Below are 20,100 nucleotides of genomic sequence, written 5' to 3'. Positions count from 1 at the left end.
AAAAAAAAAAAAAAAAAAAAAAAAAGTGGTACACATTTGATAAAATAGGGGTGTGTTTGCCCTGCTACAACATTGGTTAGCCGCTTGTCAGTGTCCAGTCACGTGGTATCACACGGACGGCCATGTTTCCGAAACACAAACAACAAGAAGAGCAGCGACCGGGAGCCAGCAGACACACACTGATACGCAGCTGCGACCGTTGGAGGAGAGGGGGAGAAAATAATAAATAAAACACAGAGCGCGACTTTCTGAAAGTACGATTCTGTCGAATGAATACGTTTACAGTGTTTAAAGAGACCAATGCATACGATATATTGGCTGTAGACGCGCCAGTCTGGTAGCTCTGAAGCAGTGAAGGTAAGCCGTGGTTCCTCTTTGCAGCTTGTCTTTCAGCTAGCTGGCTAACGGGAGCTAGCTCCTGCAAAGCTCGAGTGCTTTTGGCTTTTATCTGTCGTGAGGAGGAGGAGGGGGGCAATTTGCAAGCAAGTGCTTTTACGGCAAAAAAATAAAAAAAATAAAACCCCGTTGTTTTGTTTACACCGCCCTTAAACGCTAGCTCAACACCCGACAGCGGTTGGAGGTGGCCGTCCGCACATTGGCGGAGCAGGCCGGGGAGTCTCGGCTCGACACTCCGCCCCCCTCCGCCATCATATCTGGTGTCATTTGAAGCTACAAGGCCTTTACCGTGTGCTAGGTTAGGTAGCACGCCAGCTAACCCGTCTCTGTTATGCAACAGAAATATGATATCGTGGGTCAGGTTCTGTTGTAAATATTGATTTTATTTTCATGTCACCGCAGATCAATATGCCTGAAATACGAACAACGTGGATGCTAACGTAACCTAGCCCGCGACCATTGACGGTAGCTAATGTCAGCTCGGGGCTGTTTTGCCTATACGTTAGCCATCTTCACGGCCAAACAATCCAGCGTTTTTCACTGTGTTGATCTTACAAATGGATGCGCATTGAATGCCAGCTTTCAGCGTGGCTTCACAGTCTGTGTAGCCGCACCGTCGACACGTCCTCCCGCCACGTTTTTTAAGTGCATAATAATTTAGTAACGTTCAAATGTTTGCCGTGTTTAAGATGCGAGCAGACCTTATTATCCCGTGACCTTGCTTCAGCTTTCTAAGTTAGCAACGTTACTGCATCTTTAAAAAAAATAATAATCAATATTTAGAAACCAAAGTGAAGATGTCTGAAGTTATGTTCAAAGTTATTCCATTATTGAAATTCAGCTAATGATGGGTATTGATTGATCTCACTGTAATCTCGCTGATTTTTAATCATTAATGGATTCTTATGTTGAATGTTTTCTTATTTCGCTGCTGTTAAATTGGTGAATAACTGCAGAGTGTCCGGGTTTAAGGTCACAGTGCTCACTGAATTACACAACATTACTCTGATTTAATATAAGATTTAATAGTTATTGAGTCATTCTCATCAGCAGCTGGGAGGAGTTCCTCAAACAGTTGTGGCAAGCAGAGGTTTAATACAAAAGGAAATCTCTGTCAGATGAATCCAAACACTTTTGGACCTGTCAGCATTCAATTTTACAGTCGACTGTTGTCTTAAACATGTATATTACAATATATGTTAAATAGACGAAGCACTCTGCTGCGGTCTTGAACTGAATTCCCGGTCGTTACTTGGTATTGACCAATAGCAGTGAATCATAATACATTGCAAAAGTTCCAGCAGTCAACGGCACAGAAGACCTCCAGCGTCTTTCATGACAATTTTCAAAAATCTTCTGTTGTTAATTGAAAATGCTGAGAGAACACAGTGCCTCACTTGCACTGAAAACTTTTTTTCCCTCACAAACGTATCAAAAGACTTTCCAGTTAAGTATACAGGGATGTGTTGGCAATCTGCATTAGAATTTTTTTTTTATCATGTCACAATAACCGTTGAGGTGCTTCATAAGAGCCCAGTGATTTGAGCAAATAGTGTCCCGGTATTTTCTGGCATATTGACAGTGTTGACATTTGACGCTATTTTAAGCGTGTCTCGCACGTGAGTGATTCACAGTGACACATTTGTTGTCAGTGTTGTTCTGAGTAGCACCGGAGCTGAATGCCTCTTCTTTTTTAGAGTGATTGGCAAGCCTGTACCTACCACAAACTTTAAACATCGGGTACGTAAAAAAAAAAACTATATATTACTACATAATTAGAAAGCTGAATCAAATGGAAAATGGTCCTCAGCTGGCGTAGAAGTGGTAGGGGCTTGTACGATGCAGCTGCAGAGAGGTAAAACTGACCAGGGTTGGAAAGTTATGTGAACTCAAAAATAGAGACATCTGGAAGTTAACTAGATGGATGGATATTTACATTTCTTAACATAGGAATAGCATGTAGTAAGTGTGTCGTTTTAAATGTACATCATGCAGTTTAACTTTGTGCCAACGGGTGCGAGCACAGTACTTCAGATATTCCCCATGTTCCTGCAGATTTTTGTCCATATTTTAGAACTAGTACTCATTTAACAAGAAAAAACTTCTCCTAAGAGGCTTTGACTGATGTGCCAAGTTTCATGGCAGAGACAGATAAAATCTTCCTTCGATAGCTGAATACCTGGAATGCAATATTTGCATGCACCCACTGATGCAAAAACACTGCAAGTCCAATATAGCCATAAGGAGTACGGCTAATTTTTAACATTGCACTCAATGTTTAATACAGCCAGAAATAGTAAAGAGATTGACACCTCCATTTAATCAGCAGACAGAATCACTGACGGTGAACAACTTTATATTATCTCACATTCTACATCACCCGACCCTAAGCAATGAATCATTTTATCAACATGTGGTTTGCAGTTAGGCACAGATGATAAAATCAGCTGGTGACGTTTCAGTTGAAATTCATGTCAACACAACCGGATTTCTGGTTAAGTTATGGTTTAGAATGTAAATTGTTGTTCATAAAGTTGTTTCATGTGGAGATGAAATAGCCCGACCAGCGTCTTGCATGATAAATTAATCTTCACGTAGATTTAGTGTCCTTTGGATTAGCTGAAAATGACAGTCTGGTTTATTACGTGTATTGTAGGCTTCATGTTCATATTTTTTTCATTAAGTGTGAGTTCATTAAGAGAGCTGTGTTTATGACTGTAGTTGCTTTGAGTAGCCACAAGGGGGGCGCTTCATGTACAGTCGATACGGGAAATTCAGTGAGCGGTGTGCTTTGCATGCTGGAAACTAGATGTGCTAGTCAAGCCTGACACTGATGCCACAACAATCTACGAGCGAGATTATTAACGTTTATTTTCATGGACATGTGTTGTTATGAGAGTTCCAGGACGGCTGCTACTGGAGAAATTGCTGTGATTTGTTTTCTTTACCGAGGACTGCGATTGTTTTTTGTTTTGTTTTTTCTGGATCCACATCGATTCAGACGGTGTTGATATTGACCAGGGGTTCCCGTCTGAGGCGAGATGGAGGATGCACAATCCTCCGTCTTCCTCATCTTTTGTGAAGAGTCACAACGTACTGCACACATACACACTACCCGGGTAGTACATACACTAAATAGACTTTGACAGACATGGATTATGTGGACTGTGGACTGAACTTTATTGGACTTTGAACTTTGCTGTCAGAACAGCTATAAGCTGGAAAGGACACTTTATTTTAGGTTTGTTTTTTTGTTGGTTATTCAGGGGAATTTGAATCCGAATGGATTTCACTTTTTGTTGTTGTGTGAATAAATATTTGTGTTTATCTTGCACATTAGCCTTCCCTCGCTCCTTGAGTCGAACCAGGGTACAGTAATGATCTAACTGTCTAACTTACTGGGTTACACACTCCAGGTTACAGCTGCAAAACCCAGCAGTCCAGAGCAGAGTGTTTAAAAAAAGATCAGTAAAACTGAAACACAACAGCAGAAGCTAATGCTAAACAGTGCATGGGAAACATAATCACTGTCATCGCATATGATGGCATGCTAAAGGATATGTGTTAAATCACATGTTGAATTCAGCTAGATCAGACAGTGTTGGCCTGAGAGTTGTGCATGTGACAGCAGTGCTCTGTAGAAATGAAATGTGAAAACTTAGAACCTCCGTGATGACAAAAAGTAGGAACATAAGGTTTAAAATACACATAATTACCTTCATAAACATTGGCATCATCAACATGTGAGCGAGGGCCAACTTTCTTTCTGCCAACCCCTCTTCACTTAAAGTACTCCTGTATCATGAACATAACTGGAATTAAGTTGTTCAGTGTTTGAATGCTTCGTCCATACGAGAGTGAGCATTAACTGTTGAAATATAGCTGCCTGGATATTAGTTTGGTTGCCATGACATTCTCAGGAACTATCCCCAACCAGCTGCATGGTTTAGGAAACAGCTGGTTTACAACATCACTCAAATAGACTCCCTAGATTTCTGGATGGAAAATCTCCTCTGAGCAGCAGCAACCCCGAGCAATGATTGAGCACTGGACTACAAATAGTTTCATTTATTCGTGGAGGGATACTACGTTGTTTTTCTCTCGGCTCAGTGTGCTCTAACGGATTGATCAAATCGGGCCAGTACCTTTCAGTGAGTCTAAGGCATGCTGTGAAAATAGTGTGTCGTGGCCACACAACGGAAAATCAAATTACACTTCCTTTCCGATCACAATATAGGCGGTCTGCCAAGCCGTGAAACTGCCTCTCACCGGCAGATCATTTTATTAAGCGCACACTTCTAACATTATTCCTTCCATCTTCCTTTTAATTGTTCAATTTCTCTGATCCCCGTCTCTCAATCTCTGCTTCATTTCCAGTGGTGCAAAGGGAGGAGGACAGGAAATAAAGGAGTCACCTGGAAGGTCTCCGTCAATCCACATTTCAGTTGGAGTGAGAGAAAAAGGCACAGAGGGAGAGAGAGAGTGAAAGGAGAAGAGGAGTGCGAGTCGCGTCTGCTCTTGGCAGCTGTTCCAGCAGCCTGTTTCATTGTTTTGGCTGTTGTTTCGTTCCTGCGTTACCTTTTTTGATGAATCAGTTCATATTTTTAACTTTAATGTGAGATATAACTGCTGTACAAAAAAAAAAGAAAAAGAGAAAAAAAAAAAAGAAAACCTTATTACTAGCAAGAGTGTTTTATTTTGTTCCATTGTTAATTTCCACGGTTCTTTTTGTTTCTTTTTTTATGTTTAACAACCTTTTTCGGCTGTGAGTAGCAGGAGCTTCCATTCTCCAAACTATCGTCGAACCCCCTTCCTTACCTAGTTAGGACCTGATAACCTGGTATTCCTCAAGCACCTGAAACTGGCAGCTATTCTCTTTGTGTCTGTGTGTTTGGGGAGCTCTGTGACCACAGCTTAAGCACCACTCAGCCTTCTAGTCACCTAAGCCTAACTAAAGCAAGCCAGCTCTAGCCTGGTCCAGCCCAGTCCAGCCTGCTCCGATCATCTGGACAGGGTAAGGCACATTAAAACCTTTTTTGTTCATAGATTTTCTTAAAGTTGCATCCCCCCCCCCAGAAAATAAAACTACATTTATTTGTTTTGTTTTTTTTCTCTCCCTTCAGATACTCAGTTCTGTGTGGACGTGAGGAATATGACTGCTGAGACTCTTAACTTCGGCCCAGAATGGTAACTGATCTGATTTCTTTACATTATTAAGTTTTTAAAGCAGCATTAAACCCAGCAGAATATTCTGAACTTGCTCTCATGCTGAGGTTTGGAAATTATGTAATTGTTGGAAGATTAAGTGAGATGTGGGTTGTTGTTTTTTTTAAGTATGACTTCTCTCCATTTACTTGCTTGTTCTGGAACCTTTGACTGTATTGCCTGGCCTTCGTCAGTAGATACTTTACTCAGCCATGTCATTGTAGATGTTCAAACTTCAACATTTTTAGGACTTTTCTTCGTTGTTGTTTTTAAAGGAATCTTAAAACTACGCATTTTTGTGTGAAATGGACATTTAAGCCAAACAGAAGGGTCAGGAAGTTGATGGAAAAACTGTGATTCATTGTCTGGAAACTCCAATATTCACTGTGGATATGATGGAAATCTGGCCTCCGCTTTCTGAGATACCTGTCATGGACCAAATCAGGAATCATCCTCTGCGATTGTGCGTAGTATATTTAATGGGAAAATGGCCCTTACTTTGAGAGATTAGCACCGAGACGGTTAGATGATTTATCAGTTAGTCACTGAGATACAATGATGGTAACTTTTTAATTCAAAATGGCCACGATCCAATTTTCCGGGTTCAGCTTTTGGCATTTGTAAATGTGAGGAGTTGCTTGTTGTCTTGTAGTAAACTAAATGTCTTTGGCATTTGGACTGCTAGTTGAACAAAACAAGATACTTGAAGACGTCACCCTGGGCTCTGCACAATTTGTGATTTTCCATTTTTTCCTGGCATTTTATAAACACCAAGAAAATAATCTGCAGATGAATCGATAACTGTTAGTTTCAAATTTTGCTTTTGACTAAGAGACCAGTCTTTATACCCCCTTGATGAAGGGTGGGGTTGGGGTGGATGTAGTAGTAAAGCAGCATAACTGTCTGCATGGCTTCATCGGGTTTGTATATGCAATTTAATGTTTTCAGTCCTTTGTTTCCTCTTGTGATTACAAACTGTGGTAAACCTGAAGTCATGTTAGTATTTTCCCAGCGGTGTTCTGTCCATCTCTGCCTGTCTCTCTGCAGTTTCTCCTCCTCCTCCTTTTCAGTGTATGTTTGTGTAACGATTAATGGTGGGGGCGTAGTCTCAGTTTGGTAGCACTCCATCTCTAACGGCCTGTGACTGCTGTGTGCATTCTTGATGCAATGCCAGCCTTGCAGAATATTTCTCTCTTTACACATCTGCAGCTGCTTTCCTCTCAGTGGCCCTTCTAGCCCACTTTTATCCTCATACCCTTTTTTTTTTTTTCAATGTATCCGTGCAGTGGCCAGTTCATGTGCTCACCACATACGGCTGTCTGGCCAGCATGTTTACAAGTCTTTTAATGCCTGTTAGCATCACAAAATAATTTCAACCCTTTGAGGTTTTGTTGGCAGCAGAGTCGGCAAGTATGCACTTAGTCACTGCAGTCGAATTCAGAGTTAAAACCTTCTGCCTCACATTTAGATTCATGTAACAAATATTAGGCCAACCTTTGCTCTACAAGACTCACAAAGCATCATGAATGTACATATTTAAGTGAGAAGATCTTTGAGATTTCATGCGTTGTCCTGTGTGGATACAAATATGCAAATATTTCTTAGTACCTCACCCACTGGCATGCTTCCTCAGCTCTCCCCTTGTTATGCTTATTAGTTACTTCACCACTTATTTATATCCTCTTTGATATGCCACATGCTACCAACCGGCCTTTCATGACGCCCCCTCCCCCTTTACCTCTTGCCACCACACCCACCTCTACACCTCTGAGTTGCATATGGTTTTGATGTGGGGCTGTGAGTCAATGACACACTTTGTAGAGGCATGTGAATGGCGCCATTGTTAAACAGCAGGCCTTGGAATCTGGCCTGCTAGTAATAGCTTTTTAAAATGAAATCTTGAGATTGGAAAGCTAATATATCATCCGTGTTGAGCCAAGTGTATTCAGGGGGACCTGCGTAGGAGGATGGTTGATTTGTTACAGAACATTTAGTAAATTCCTTTTTCCCTCCTGCAAGATGGATGCTTTTAGATATTTTTCTCCAGTTAAGATTAAAAGGAATTCTATCATGGTTGCTTAATAGCTCTATTTTTTAAATTCTGTGCCAGCAGGGAAATTTACACTGAGTTATTTATTATGATTTCTTATGTATTTGATTAATATTAAAAGTTGCAAAAACATTCCTCCCAAGTTCTGCCTTTGAAACCAAAGACTGATCTGTCCTGACGAGAGAAATATTGATTTTTAAATAATACATTATCCTTAACGATTCCTGTACTCTTCCTCCCGCAGGCTCCGTGCACTGTCCAGTGGGGGGAGTGTGACGTCCCCCCCTCCTTCCCCCGCCATGCCAAAGTACAAGCTGGCCGAGTACCGCTACGGCCGAGAGGAGATGTTAGCACTTTATATCAAAGACAACAAGGTTGGTGGGAAAACCGAAGTCTCTCTCGGGACTGTTTAGCAAGGCTGAGGAGGTCACTGGTGCTAAAAATGAGGAGCACTAGCATTACTTACTTCTTGCTTTTAAACTTTTATCTACTTTCCCCTCCTCAAAAATAACAACCCATTTCTAGGTCAGTTTTTATTTTTATGAAGTCATAGTAAAAGTTTTGTCTTTCTAAGTGTCCATTGTTGTCGTTTTAGGTCCCAGAGGACATGCAGGATAAGGAGTTTGCTGCTATTCTGCAAGATGAGCCCATGCAGCCACTGGCACTGGTGCCTCTCACTGAGGAGGAGCAGGTCTGTCCCAAACACACCGGCTCACAAACACACTAATACCTGCAAACATCGATCGTTACAGCTCGTCATGTGATATCTCAACGTGATACGGCCTCAGTTCCAAAGCGAGCTGTTCTGTCTGTTGACAAATGTGCCTGTGAGCTCACATTCCTCACATTCCTCCCTTTTGCTCTTTCCATTCTCTCTCTCTCTCTCTCCCCCTCTCCCTCTCTCTGCAGAGGAACTTCTCCATGTCTGTGAACAGTGTGGCGGTGCTGAGGCTCATGGGAAAAGGGGTGGGTGGAGCCGCCCCAGCTGGAGTGGTCCGAGGACGAGGGGCCACACGAGGCGGCCGAGGTAAAAAGCGAAGGAAGAAAAAAAAAATCCTCCCAGACACCTATTAGAGGAGAAAAACGGAAACAAATAAAGTATAGCATTGATTCAGCCTAAGTGCACTCATGATAAATCCACAACCACTTGTGCTAAAGCTAACATGAGTCCAACAGCAACAGAAACGCTGCCCAAAACCCTTGGCTGAAACTACAATGGCTGTTATCCAGGGAAAGTAAGGCAGTTTATTCAAGCCAGCCACTGAAGTGTTTATTTCCCTTTTTTTTTCTTCCACCATCTTGATGCAGCACACTTCCTCTTGGCCTGTCTAAATAGCTCTCCTTTTGTCCAGCCACACCTGTCTAAAACCACTGGGGCTTATGAACTCACCTTGTGCACACACCGCACTCTACGCATATGAATGGCCAATGTAAACATGAGCCGTCCGGTTCAGGACAGCCGAGGAAACAACTTAGAAGAATGATTGTGAGAGAGAGAAGGGGATACAAACTTGTTAAATGGTGGCATAAGACATTTTGTGAAGTTGCGTTCAATAAATAAAAAGGATTATATTTGTGTGTGTCATCAGGACGAGGTCGTGGTGAAGGTGGATTCTACCAAAGAAGTATTGAAGAAGCGGAGGTGGGTTTTGGCCGCAGCGTCCGAGAAATCCACCGCAGCCAGAGCTGGGATGACCGGTAAGAAACTCCAGCACTCTCTACCTGAAGATGAAATGAATCATGCATTACTTTGCTCTATTGCAAAGTGAAGGCATATATCCTCACTGCTGAGAGAAGCTGTTATCCAGTGTAATGAACTCAATAATCCTCTCTGCTATCTTTGTTTATTTTTGCTCTCTCGGGATGGTTTATCTTACTTTTGCAGGCATCTTTTCTTATCTGCCTAGACTGGGCTCAAGTATTGTTTTGTTGTATTTCTATTAAATTGTTTTTTTTTCTGTTGGTGAGACAAGTTTTTGCTGGACATGTTTTCCTGACTTAAAAACTTGTTAATGTTTCGGGCTTTGCGTTTTCCTCTGTTTATCACTTCACTGACATGAATTTCTCTCAATTTCCCCTCCTTTCCTCAGGGGTGAGCGTCGTTTCGAAAAGCCGCTGAGGCGGGAGGTTGGGCGTCCTGGCTTTGAAGAATCGGCAGGTCCCGGGGGTCCAGGGAGGAAGGAGTACACAAGGGCTGACAGCGATAACTGGCGCACCCTCCGGGAGGAGCACGACGAGGAAGAGGGGGAGCCAGGCAGCAGCTGGAGACTTACTGGATCCCGCAGGGATGGTACGATAAATACAAACATTTATGTATTATTTGTAGTGCTGTCTCTACACACGAGAAAAGGAAAAGGCTTGTTTATTTTCCCTTTTTTTTTTTTTTTTTTTTTTTTTTAAGATGCAGATAGGCAGTCCACACACCCTTTATGCTTTTATTCACCAGTATGAAGGGACTGCTGCTGTTAGCTCAGTTTAGCTGCAACTGAGAAAATGTTTAATACGTGAGCCTCTAATATGAGTATTCTTAATGTTGAACAACTTCAAACCACATAAGGCAATTATTTTTTGCTCAAGCTCACGTCAGACATGATTAAAGCTGATAATGTTTTAGGTACTAAAATGGCCTGAATACGAGACAGTGATTTACACTGCTCCTTTCTCCGTGTTATTATGACGATGTCTTCAGCTGGTCTAACTTTAACAGTAGATATAGTGACATCTAGTGGCAGTAGAGTGAGTTCTACAAGACACAGTAGCTGTGTTTTGGCTGCACAGTTCCTGAGGACATAACAAGTCAGGATAAGGGGTCACATGACCTTTTTAAACTCGTCTTAAACTTTAAACTGAGGCTAGTTAATGACAGAGCAACATCCTCAGAAGGTGAGATACAACACGTGATTGTCTGTGCCACAAACTTACAATGCCCTGTTTCTCTAGGTTTTGTAGTAGGAACGGAATCAAATTTCATTGCTATTTTTATGGCTCCTCTTATTATTACTTGTGACAGTATCCTCACTGATGGCCGCCCATTTCTTTGTCAGATGGTGGTCCTCGCTCAGCAGGCTGGCGGGACCATGTTGGTCCAGGTGAGAATCGCCGGAGGAAGTTTGATTTCGACTTCCGGGACGCCGAGGGTCACGGTGGTGGCCGCCGGCGTGCAGGCAGTGATGGACTAGAGGATGACAGAGACGGCCTGCCCGAGTGGTGTACGGACGAGGAGGACGGGGAGATGGGCACTTTTGACTCCTCTGGAGCTTTCATGCCTATGAAGGTGTGTTTATATATTTCTCTCTTTTTTTTCTTTTTTTTTTTCTCGTCTAACATTTGTTACACTCTTTGATTAACACTACTTCTCGTCTTTCTCTGTCAGAAGGGTGGCAAGGAGACAATCCTGGAAGAGGAGTTAGAGTTTAAGGGGATAGAAGAGGAGGAAGAAGAGGAGTGCCTCGCTGACATAGAGAGGAACAGTGCTGAAGGAGACAAAGACAGGGGTGAGGAAAGACTTCATCTTTTCTGTATTTGATGATTGTAGATTTTCTTTCTTGTTTGCACTTTGTTCATAAGGTTTTCCAAGTTAAGCAGAATTCATTACTAATTACTGTTGCATCCTATTTCATGGTTTTGTTCCCTCCCTGTCACAGAGAGTAAAGAAGTTGGCTCTGCTGTAGGGGATGATGAGACGAAGCCAGCATCACCCTCCGCCTCTCCTCCACTCCACTGTACTCCTCCGTTCCTGGAGCCTCGACCCAGCAATGCTGGCCCATTGGTGGACAACCCTCAGCTGAATAACAGCCACCCCGTCAAGGCCAGCAGCACATCCAGTGAAGGTATGCCTCAATTTATGTTTTATGTGTTGTTATGCTCCCCACAACACAAAGAGGATTCAGTTAGCAGCAGACTCCCCTAATATCCCCATTCTCATTCTCATCTAATCTTGAAGAAAGCGCAAGAAACTATTGTGGAGGCCTGGAAAGGTCCTATATAGAGCTGTCGGTTGTAGGCTACTGTAGAAACAGCGGTTTAACATGGTGCACACTGTGGGAAAGAATCTGTAAATATAAATCATTCTCTTATTTTCACATGATTAAACACTAACAAAACATAGTTATGCATACTATATTCCATTTCTCCTGTATTCTTTTAAACAGAGCCTCCCAAATCTTCCACACTTCACCACATGGTCTTTTACACTGGGCGACATGAAACGTGATACAAATTTCTGCATGTGGTATCAGTCTCTGCCCGTAGATGACTTGTTTACTGAAAATTAATTTTGAAACTGAATCCATCGGCAGCACATACCGGACACATTATGAATGTCCCGTATGGATTTAGAGCAGCTTTTTACTGCCCAATGAGTTTGAGCTCAGTCTATATGCTTGTTTGTGTAACAGTAAAAGCTTTACAGAAATAAACTTCAGTATACTATACTGTACATCCCAGACTTGTGTCCGATTATATTCAATGTTAGGGTTTAAATTGTGACAAATGCAAAATGATTCTTATTTTTAACCTTTAAATCCTTTTTGGAAGCACCAGTACAATATGCGTTTTTAAAAATGTAACCTCCTTTAAAACGTTTGGCCTTCTTCTTCTTCTTCTTGGACTAGAAAATCTGAGGCGTTGTGAGTCGTGTCCTGCCTCTAACTTTAGAGCTTTTGGCTTCTTGCATCCAGCCAGGCGCTTTTAGTCTGAGGACAGAGTGTGTGTGGGAGGAAATTTAGCCACGTTGATATTTTGGTTTGATACGCAATATGTTTAGCCCCAGTCATTTAATATCTTGTTTACTGAACCTGCTGTTCCTGCTGTATCAGATGCAGAGCCCGTCAGTGCCCCTACCCCCCTCCCACTCCACATCCATCTCCATCATCCCTTAAATAGAAATTCTAAAAATAGGACCCATTGTTTTACTAATGTTGTTTGTTGTTGTTGTTGTTGTTGTTTTTGTGTCAGACATGGCTCCGGTAGGGGGCTCCAAGACCCAGCTGAGCCCCAGCGTTGCCTCCTCCTCCAGTCTGCCTCCTCCACCCCCTTCCTCCGCTGCCCCTCTCCTCCCTCCATCTGGAGGAGACACAGAGGACGACGAGGGCATGAAGCACCTGCAGCAGGTAGGAACAACAGGAGGCACATTTCAAGCAGCTGTCTCCGAAATATTATGTAATTATAACGGGGAAAACATTTCAACTGTGTTTCAACTGTGTGTGTAGGAGGCAGAGAAGATGGTTGCATCACTGCAGGACACTTCTTTGGAGGAGGAGTGTTTTACCCAGGCTCTGCAGCAGCAGCAGGAGAGCAGGAACACAGCAGCTGCTCTGCCACTGTCACACGAGGCCGCCATGAAGTGGTTCTACAAGGACCCACAGGGAGAGATCCAGGGTACACACTTACCCACATGTACACTCATACATGCAAGCATAGTTTTAATTTAAGTGAGGTACACACGCAGCTGCATAATCACAGGGTTTGCATTGTAAATCTGTGCCCTCCCTCTTCTCGTCCAATCACCAGGCCCATTCACCACAGTGGAGATGTGCGAGTGGTTCCAGGCTGGCTACTTCACCATGACCCTGCTGGTGAAGCGTGGCTGCGACGAGGGCTTCCAACCCCTGGGGGACGTCATCAAGATGTGGGGCCGCGTGCCCTTCGCCCCAGGGCCCTCCCCGCCGCCCCTGCTGGTGAGACAGCCACCACCAACGCAGCGCCCGCAGCCCAACCGGGGGCCCGCCGGGACTGTGAGTCAGAGCTCAGCCAACGTAGAGGATGGGGAAGGGAGGATGCAGAGGAGAGGGAAGATTGATAGACAGGTCACGGTAAAAGACCAACAATTAATTCAAATTCAGTTAAACATGACGGGCTGCACAAGTTCAATTTCACCTACAAGTGTCATTTTGAATATCTTAATCCCCTCCTGTAGGAAGTGGGAACGAGACATCCAAATTTGAACCATAGTCAAAAACATATTTTGCTGCGGCCTCCTGTAAAACTCACTGGTTGCTTTTAAGCTTCAAACTAGTGGAGCAGAACAGGGCAGGTTCCATACCATGTAATGTAACACTACAGACATACACATACACTATAGATACAGATAAGTCCTATATGGTCAATTGACACCCAGACTAGTTTGTCTGTGGTGACAAAGACTGGACAGTTCCCTGATGGCTGCATGTAAAAATACAATTGTAAAAACATACCACAATTTTTCTTTCTTACACTTTGCCCACTATGTATGAAAACTTGTGTTTTGGTGTCTTTGGTCAAAAAAAAAAAAGCATTTTCAAACTAGTGTTCACTCTTTTCGTTTTTAGGGAAACCTGGACCAGGAGCGCCTGAAAAAGCAACAGGAGCTGGCAGCAGCAGCAGCTCTTTATCAGCAGCTCCAACAGCAGCAGCTATTCCAGCTCATTAACAGGTAGGCCTCAGCTCACGTGTTAGAATACTTTGTGTTTGTGTCGTCGGAGGAGATTTTGACTTTCTGACTCCTTGCTTTGTGCGTTCCAGGTGCAGTGAGCAGAGTATGATGCCTTCGATGAACAGGTCGATGTCAGTGCCAGATACAGGGTCCATGTGGGACATGCATACCTCAGCTTCACAGCCGTCAGGTGCGTTCCACACTGCAGCTGGTTTCATACATGCATGTACACATGAAAACTGTATGTAATGATGCTAAAATAACCCAACTCTATCTCCATGTAGGCGGTGAAGCCAGTCTTTGGGACATAACAATGAATCCTTCTACTCAGGGTCCAACTCTCGAACAGCTTCAAAAGGTGGGTTGAGTCATGAGATTTCCAGCCTTAGAACACAAACAACTGAAACATTTCAACTGAAATAATTGGGTACAATCATAACAATAACTCGAATTTAAAGTGAGGATTCAGACCTTTTTTCTGTTGTGTTTCTTTAACTCTGTTTAACTCCTGATATTTGCCCCTTCAGCTCCAGCAGGAGAGGCGAGACGCTGAACTCAGGGCGAAGCGTGAGGAGGAGGAGCAGCGTAAGAGGAGGGAGGAGAAGAGGAGGCAACAGGAGGAGCAGAAGAGGAGGGAGGAGGAGGAGCTCTTCAGACGCAAGCAGGTGAGTTATGTTTAATTTCTTAAGTTTACATATGCTCTGTCATCAATTGGTTGTCATATTAAATATAACAGTTTAAAGATGAATGCAAATTCAATGGCAGCACAGTGACTTTGAATGCCATTGACCGACTTTAGTCGAGCTTATAGGAGAAAGTGTTGACCTCTGTCGTGTCTTCCCGTAGTGTCGTCAGCAGCAGGAACTGATTATGAAGCTGCTGCAGCAGGCCCCCCAGCAGCAGGGTCCTGGGGCAGGTGGCTCAGGCTGGAGCGGGGCTCCCTCCTCTGGGCTCACCAAGCCAGGAAAGCCCCCGGCTCTGGCTCTGCTGGAAATGCAGCAGGAGGCAGAGAGGCTCCTGAAGCAGCAGCAGCAACAGAGAGCCCAGCAGCAGAGAGACCGCGTGAGTCTCAGCAACTCAAATTATACGTTTTGAGAGAGAGTCAGAGCCTTGTAGGGAATACAAATAGAAGAGAAAAGAATGACAGGTCATTTGTTGTAATGATTTCTCAATCTGTTTCCAGCACTCCGGCTTGTCGATGGGGAGCTCCTCCATGGGAGGGCAGTGGGTGGATGGTGTTGGCATGTGGGGCGGGCCTGGAGGTATGGAGGGTAAGGGTGGCAGCGGAAGCTCTTCAGGCAGCATGGGCATGTGGGACGAGGCTGTGAAGAACCAGTCCGGCCTGCGTGGCAACAGCAACAACAACATGGGCTTGAAGAACAGCCGCAGCAGTCCTTCACTCAGGTACATGAGACCAGATTAAAACAAGTAAAGGAAGGATGTTGAATGTTTAAAATTACTGCACCTTTGCCCTTTTAACACCTACTGAAGCTGATTATAATAATCTATATGTGTATATCTTAGAGTCATTAGCATAATTAACATGCACTGAACCGTGTACGTCCTCTGCAGTGATCAGTACATGATGCGTCGTAAGCGGACGGAAGAGGAGGAGAAGCTGCTGAAGCTGCTGCAGGGCATGAAGCCTCAGGACGGCTTCACCACCTGGTGTGAACAGATGCTGCACGCTCTCAACACCTCTGCCAACAACTCCTCCTCCTCTCTGGATGGTAAGCTGCTCAGCTTTTACATATTTAGCAATATCAAAGGTGAGGAGGACTCACCCTCAGCTCAGATAGTTGATTGTGATGTGTTAAAATTCAACATCTGTGAATATTTATGTACTTAAAAGTAAATTAATCTCAGCCGTGCTAATCATTTCAACTTAATGTCTTTTAGTTGCCACGATTGTGGCATACTTGAAGGAGGTGGAGTCTCCCTATGCAGTGCTGGACTTCATCCGGTCCTACCTAGGGGACACAGTGGAAGCCAAAGAGTTCGCCAAACAGTTTCTGGAGCGACGTGCCAAACAGAAAGCCAACCAACAGAGACAGCAGCAGCAGGTAGGCCTGAGCTCTAAAGGTCTTTTATGTTGAGCACAGTAGATGTCAAAAATATGACCTGCTGGATGCACCCCAGTCAATTCAGCATCCATAACCAAACAAGCAAAGGAAAAGGACCATTTGCTGGCTGAAACTCTGACTCTAACAGAGGTGATCAGAGGACACGACAGCCATTCCTCCATACAGAACATAGTAAGAAAAGATCTGATAACATTAAGACAGCAAACTAACTGCTTTGACTTTAACTTGTTTTATGTCAAGGAAGCTTAGTTTTAACTTTGTTCATTTACGTTTAAATACATTTTTATTTTAGGGTTTTCTCAGCAAGAAGAAAGATTGCTGTCCACATATTTGCCTCAACATCAGATTTGTCATTTTTATGCATTAGTATAGTTTTAATCATGTTAGTGGATGTTTTAAACTATTTATTAAAGTAATACTTAGAACTACATTTCACCAGACATGAAAATAAACCGTGTATTTACACTAAGAATATGTATTTAAAAACATTACACATTATAACAGACCACAACTAAGAAGTGCTGCATACCCAGCACAGTTAGTCACAGAATAGGGATGTAATGTGTTATGCTGCCTTTAATAAAGAGAAAAGAAAATTTGTAAAGATAAGCTTGTAATACGAAATGGCCATAAGAGAAATCGGTGTGTTATTTCATTATGTTTGACTGAGGATTTCTTTTTTTTCCCCTTCATGTGTCTCAGTTATCAAAGGAAGTGGCTGGATTGAACATGAACTTCCCTCTGCAGGTAAATGCAGCTACGCCTTTGTGCTAAACATGCAAACACTGATGGAGTTGTGTTGTTTGTGTGCATGTTTGTTCTTTTGTGTCTTCAACTGGCACAACAGCTCTCCTTTTATTTACTGATAAAACTGGATGAATTCTGGTTTAATTTTGTCATAGCTGATTAGAAAAATACTTTGGCGGTGCCATTAAGAATGTCTAGACATTTTATATAATCGCCTCCATTTTTCTTTGCCCTTCTTTACTTTCAGGACTCAATGCGAGGTATGAATCCAAGCACCCTGCAGTCTATGTTTCAAGCCAACCACATGGGCAAGGCTGGTCTCTATGACAACCAAGGGGGGAAGATGAAGAAGAAACAGCCCATGATGCTGCACTCTGACCCCAGCATCTTAGGTACGTGACCGGCATTTCATATTTCAACCTTTTTTGACTTAATCTATCTGGGAGTGGTCTATAAATAGCTAGCTTTAAATAGCTCGGAGTAGCACTGTGATTACACAAAACACTACCTGTCGACAACAGCTACATACTTGTTCATCAAAGTTAGATTTAATACACAAAACAAGCCAAAAATGGAAATAGTGTTCATCGCCCGGATTCAAATTGAGCCTGACAAAAGTAAAAGAGGAAGCAGCGCAGCTTTCTGAGGCAGCAGCAGAAAGTACTGCGTCTCCTTGATGACTTGTTTGCACCCTCTCCAGGTGGTGAGTAGGAGGTGCTCATAGGATGGGCTTATGTCTGAAGTGTATTTATGTGCCCGTGAGCTGTTTAGTGCATAAACACCAGGATGGAATATAGCTCGCTCCTGAAGTAGATATAAACAGGGTGGCCAAACAAATGTGATATAGGTAAAAATGGATATTGTAATCTGTGGTATGGATGCAGCCTCATTATTCTGTTTGTAGTAAATAGATTGTCCACACATTTTCACAAGCTCTCCGGTATTTGATAGCTGTTCCTACCACTATCTATTTTTTAAACCTTTATTTATGTACAGTACATAAACATGTAATATTCATTATTGTTTGTGATGAGCTTCTTCTCATATTTACAAATAAGGTTTTTCCATTCCAGGGGGCTTCTTATAAATAAATTCTGGCTTGCATCTTTGTCCCCTGCCTAAACCGTCTGAGCCAGCTCTTCTGACTCCCCGATGTCCTGTCCTCCTCTGATCTTACTCTGCTCTCTCTGTGTCTTCTCTCTGCCCTCATTCCCCCCCCTCCTCCCTGCAGGGTACTCATTCCACAATGCGGGCGACTGTATGGGCCTGAATGAGATGGAGATGGTGGAGGATTACTGATGTGACGCAGCGCAGCAGCAATAGCTACCTGAGGCCTTCTGTCTTTTAATCAGACAAACCTGATGACGAATGTGCACTGCTGGGGGAACCGGGGACGGGGGAGGGTTTTGGGGGTAGGAAGGCAGCGAGCGAGCGCGAGGGGATGGTGCGGGTGGAGGCGCCTGGATCTGCGCCTCCCACTCTTTCCTTCCCTTTGGCAAGAAAAAAAAGGGCTCCCTGCTGCACCAGTTGATCACTTGAGCAGGGGAGAGGGGGGTGAGGAGGGGTGAGGTTAAAAGGAAGATGGGTATCCTCTGGCACTCAAAAGATTAAGCACCTTATACTGAACTAATGCACTTTATTGAGATGGGATTTGAATAGTTTTTTTTTTTGTGTGTGTGTGTTGGGAATCAGTGCGCATACACATAATCCGTGTGCATGCGCATCGGAACTGGAAGCGGGCGGTGAAACAGTCGGTGGGGTGAATGGTCGGGCTGTTAGGTTTTCAAAGTCAGGGGGACCTTTAGTTGAAACCTTATCAGAGAGCAAATCCTTTCTCGAAAGACAAACACTGTTGATATTTCTCTTGTTTAGCATTTTTTACGTTTATATAAAAAGTAAAGCTATTGAAAAATGGATTATAAAAAAACTTGAAGATTTGCACTTGCCTAAAAAAGAAATAACAAAAACAACAAAAAAAAATTTCAAACAAATGGGGTTAGTTATAGAAGTGAATATTTTTGTGAATGTGTATGAATGACTGTGAGAGTGACTGATGTGTGATGGTTGGTTTGTGTCAGTAATATACCAGTCTGCACAATGTTTTTTTTTTCTTTCTTTTGTTGCTTACCAAGACGTATGAAACATAAGAGGCCATTTTTGTCTTTTTTGTTCAAATGGTAATTTTGTATTCTCATGTTTAGAGTGCATGTTTCCCTTCTCCAAACAGGGACTTGATCTGTATGTTTTGAGAGCGTGAATGAATAAATGAGAGAGAGAGAGAGGGCAATTGCACAACACATCCTTTCTCTCACCAGCTCTTCATCCCCAGATAGATGAAATAGAAATGCATACATTTGTAAATGTTAGCTTTGCGCTCATCACACGATGACCACCACTAGTTTATTTCCCTTAGCTTCTCCATATGGGGAGCTGTCTCTAGACCTGTAAGGACTAGCAGACAGGGCAAATCATGAGGGACATTACTGTGTGTGCATCAGAATGAGACTCTGTGTGTGTGTGTGTGTGCGTGCGCGCGCATGTGCGTGTGTTTTCAGTGTGCATGTTCATTTACTGTTCGTAGAAATGAGTTAAGACTACAGGTACTCATTTTGAATACATGTGCTTTTTTGTATGTGTATGAATGCACATTTGTGCCTAAGAACTTGGATAGGGTGCGTGGCCATTGAGACATTAACTCTTTTTTGAGAGCGAGTGTGACGTGTGTCAGTGCTCAGCACAGTGTATGTAAAGTATGTAAGTTTATATCGTAAATATTTCTAGTTCAGTCTAGGGGTGATCCATCGGAAGGTTAGTCCAGTCTGTTTTCCTGGGGTGTGATCACGTTGCCTTTTGTCAGCTCTCGAACTTGTGAATGAAAGATGTCGAGTTTCTGACTCTGAAAAAAAAAATACAGCATCTTAATGTGCAAGTGCACAGAACGGTGCATGAAATGTTAGCATATTGTGTTACTTATTCGTTGTTGCAATTTGATAATGACGAGTTTTCTTTTTTTAATGAAAAATATATATGAATATATACATTATATACAAAGTTTAAAAAGTATTTGGACTAAGATGATGAGCACTTGGGGCTGCTATTTTTGTTGTGTGTTTTAATTTTTTTTTTTTCCTTAATTTGTTTTTCATTTTTGTTTCATTATCGCCATGTGAAGTGTGTGTATTATTTCTTTCTTAAGAAAATATTGA

The 20,100-nt window shown here is 42.9% G+C and overlaps 1 protein-coding gene across 3 annotated transcripts; it reads left to right on the top strand.

Moving 5' to 3' along the window:
* The first annotated feature begins 59 nt into the window (after positions 1-59).
* On the top strand, positions 60-20,028 carry gigyf1a (GRB10 interacting GYF protein 1a). Of its 3 annotated transcripts, none has more exons than XM_019269149.2 (25): positions 60-357; positions 4,774-5,410; positions 5,520-5,583; positions 7,896-8,025; positions 8,247-8,342; positions 8,561-8,678; positions 9,241-9,349; positions 9,742-9,941; positions 10,696-10,925; positions 11,028-11,145; positions 11,296-11,481; positions 12,608-12,762; positions 12,862-13,030; positions 13,163-13,464; positions 13,960-14,063; positions 14,153-14,253; positions 14,348-14,421; positions 14,591-14,728; positions 14,910-15,125; positions 15,247-15,467; positions 15,636-15,793; positions 15,963-16,126; positions 16,850-16,894; positions 17,142-17,286; positions 18,126-18,262. In XM_019269149.2, the coding sequence occupies exons 3-25, from the start codon at positions 5,549-5,551 to the stop codon at positions 18,191-18,193; spliced, it is 3,282 nt and encodes a 1,093-aa protein (XP_019124694.1). In that variant the 5' UTR covers positions 60-357; positions 4,774-5,410; positions 5,520-5,548; the 3' UTR covers positions 18,194-18,262. The 3 variants fall into 3 exon arrangements, with proteins under 3 accessions (XP_019124694.1, XP_010737061.1, XP_019124696.1); XM_010738759.3 differs by having other exon boundaries at positions 61-357; positions 11,025-11,145; positions 18,126-20,028; XM_019269151.2 differs by having other exon boundaries at positions 61-357; positions 11,025-11,145; positions 13,163-13,386.
* Positions 20,029-20,100: the final 72 nt, after the last annotated feature.

The sequence above is a fragment of the Larimichthys crocea genome, chromosome XIV, assembly GCF_000972845.2.
Source record: "Larimichthys crocea isolate SSNF chromosome XIV, L_crocea_2.0, whole genome shotgun sequence".
NCBI classification, from domain to species: Eukaryota; Metazoa; Chordata; class Actinopteri; family Sciaenidae; genus Larimichthys; species Larimichthys crocea.
This window is presented reverse-complemented; position numbering and strand designations above follow the sequence as displayed.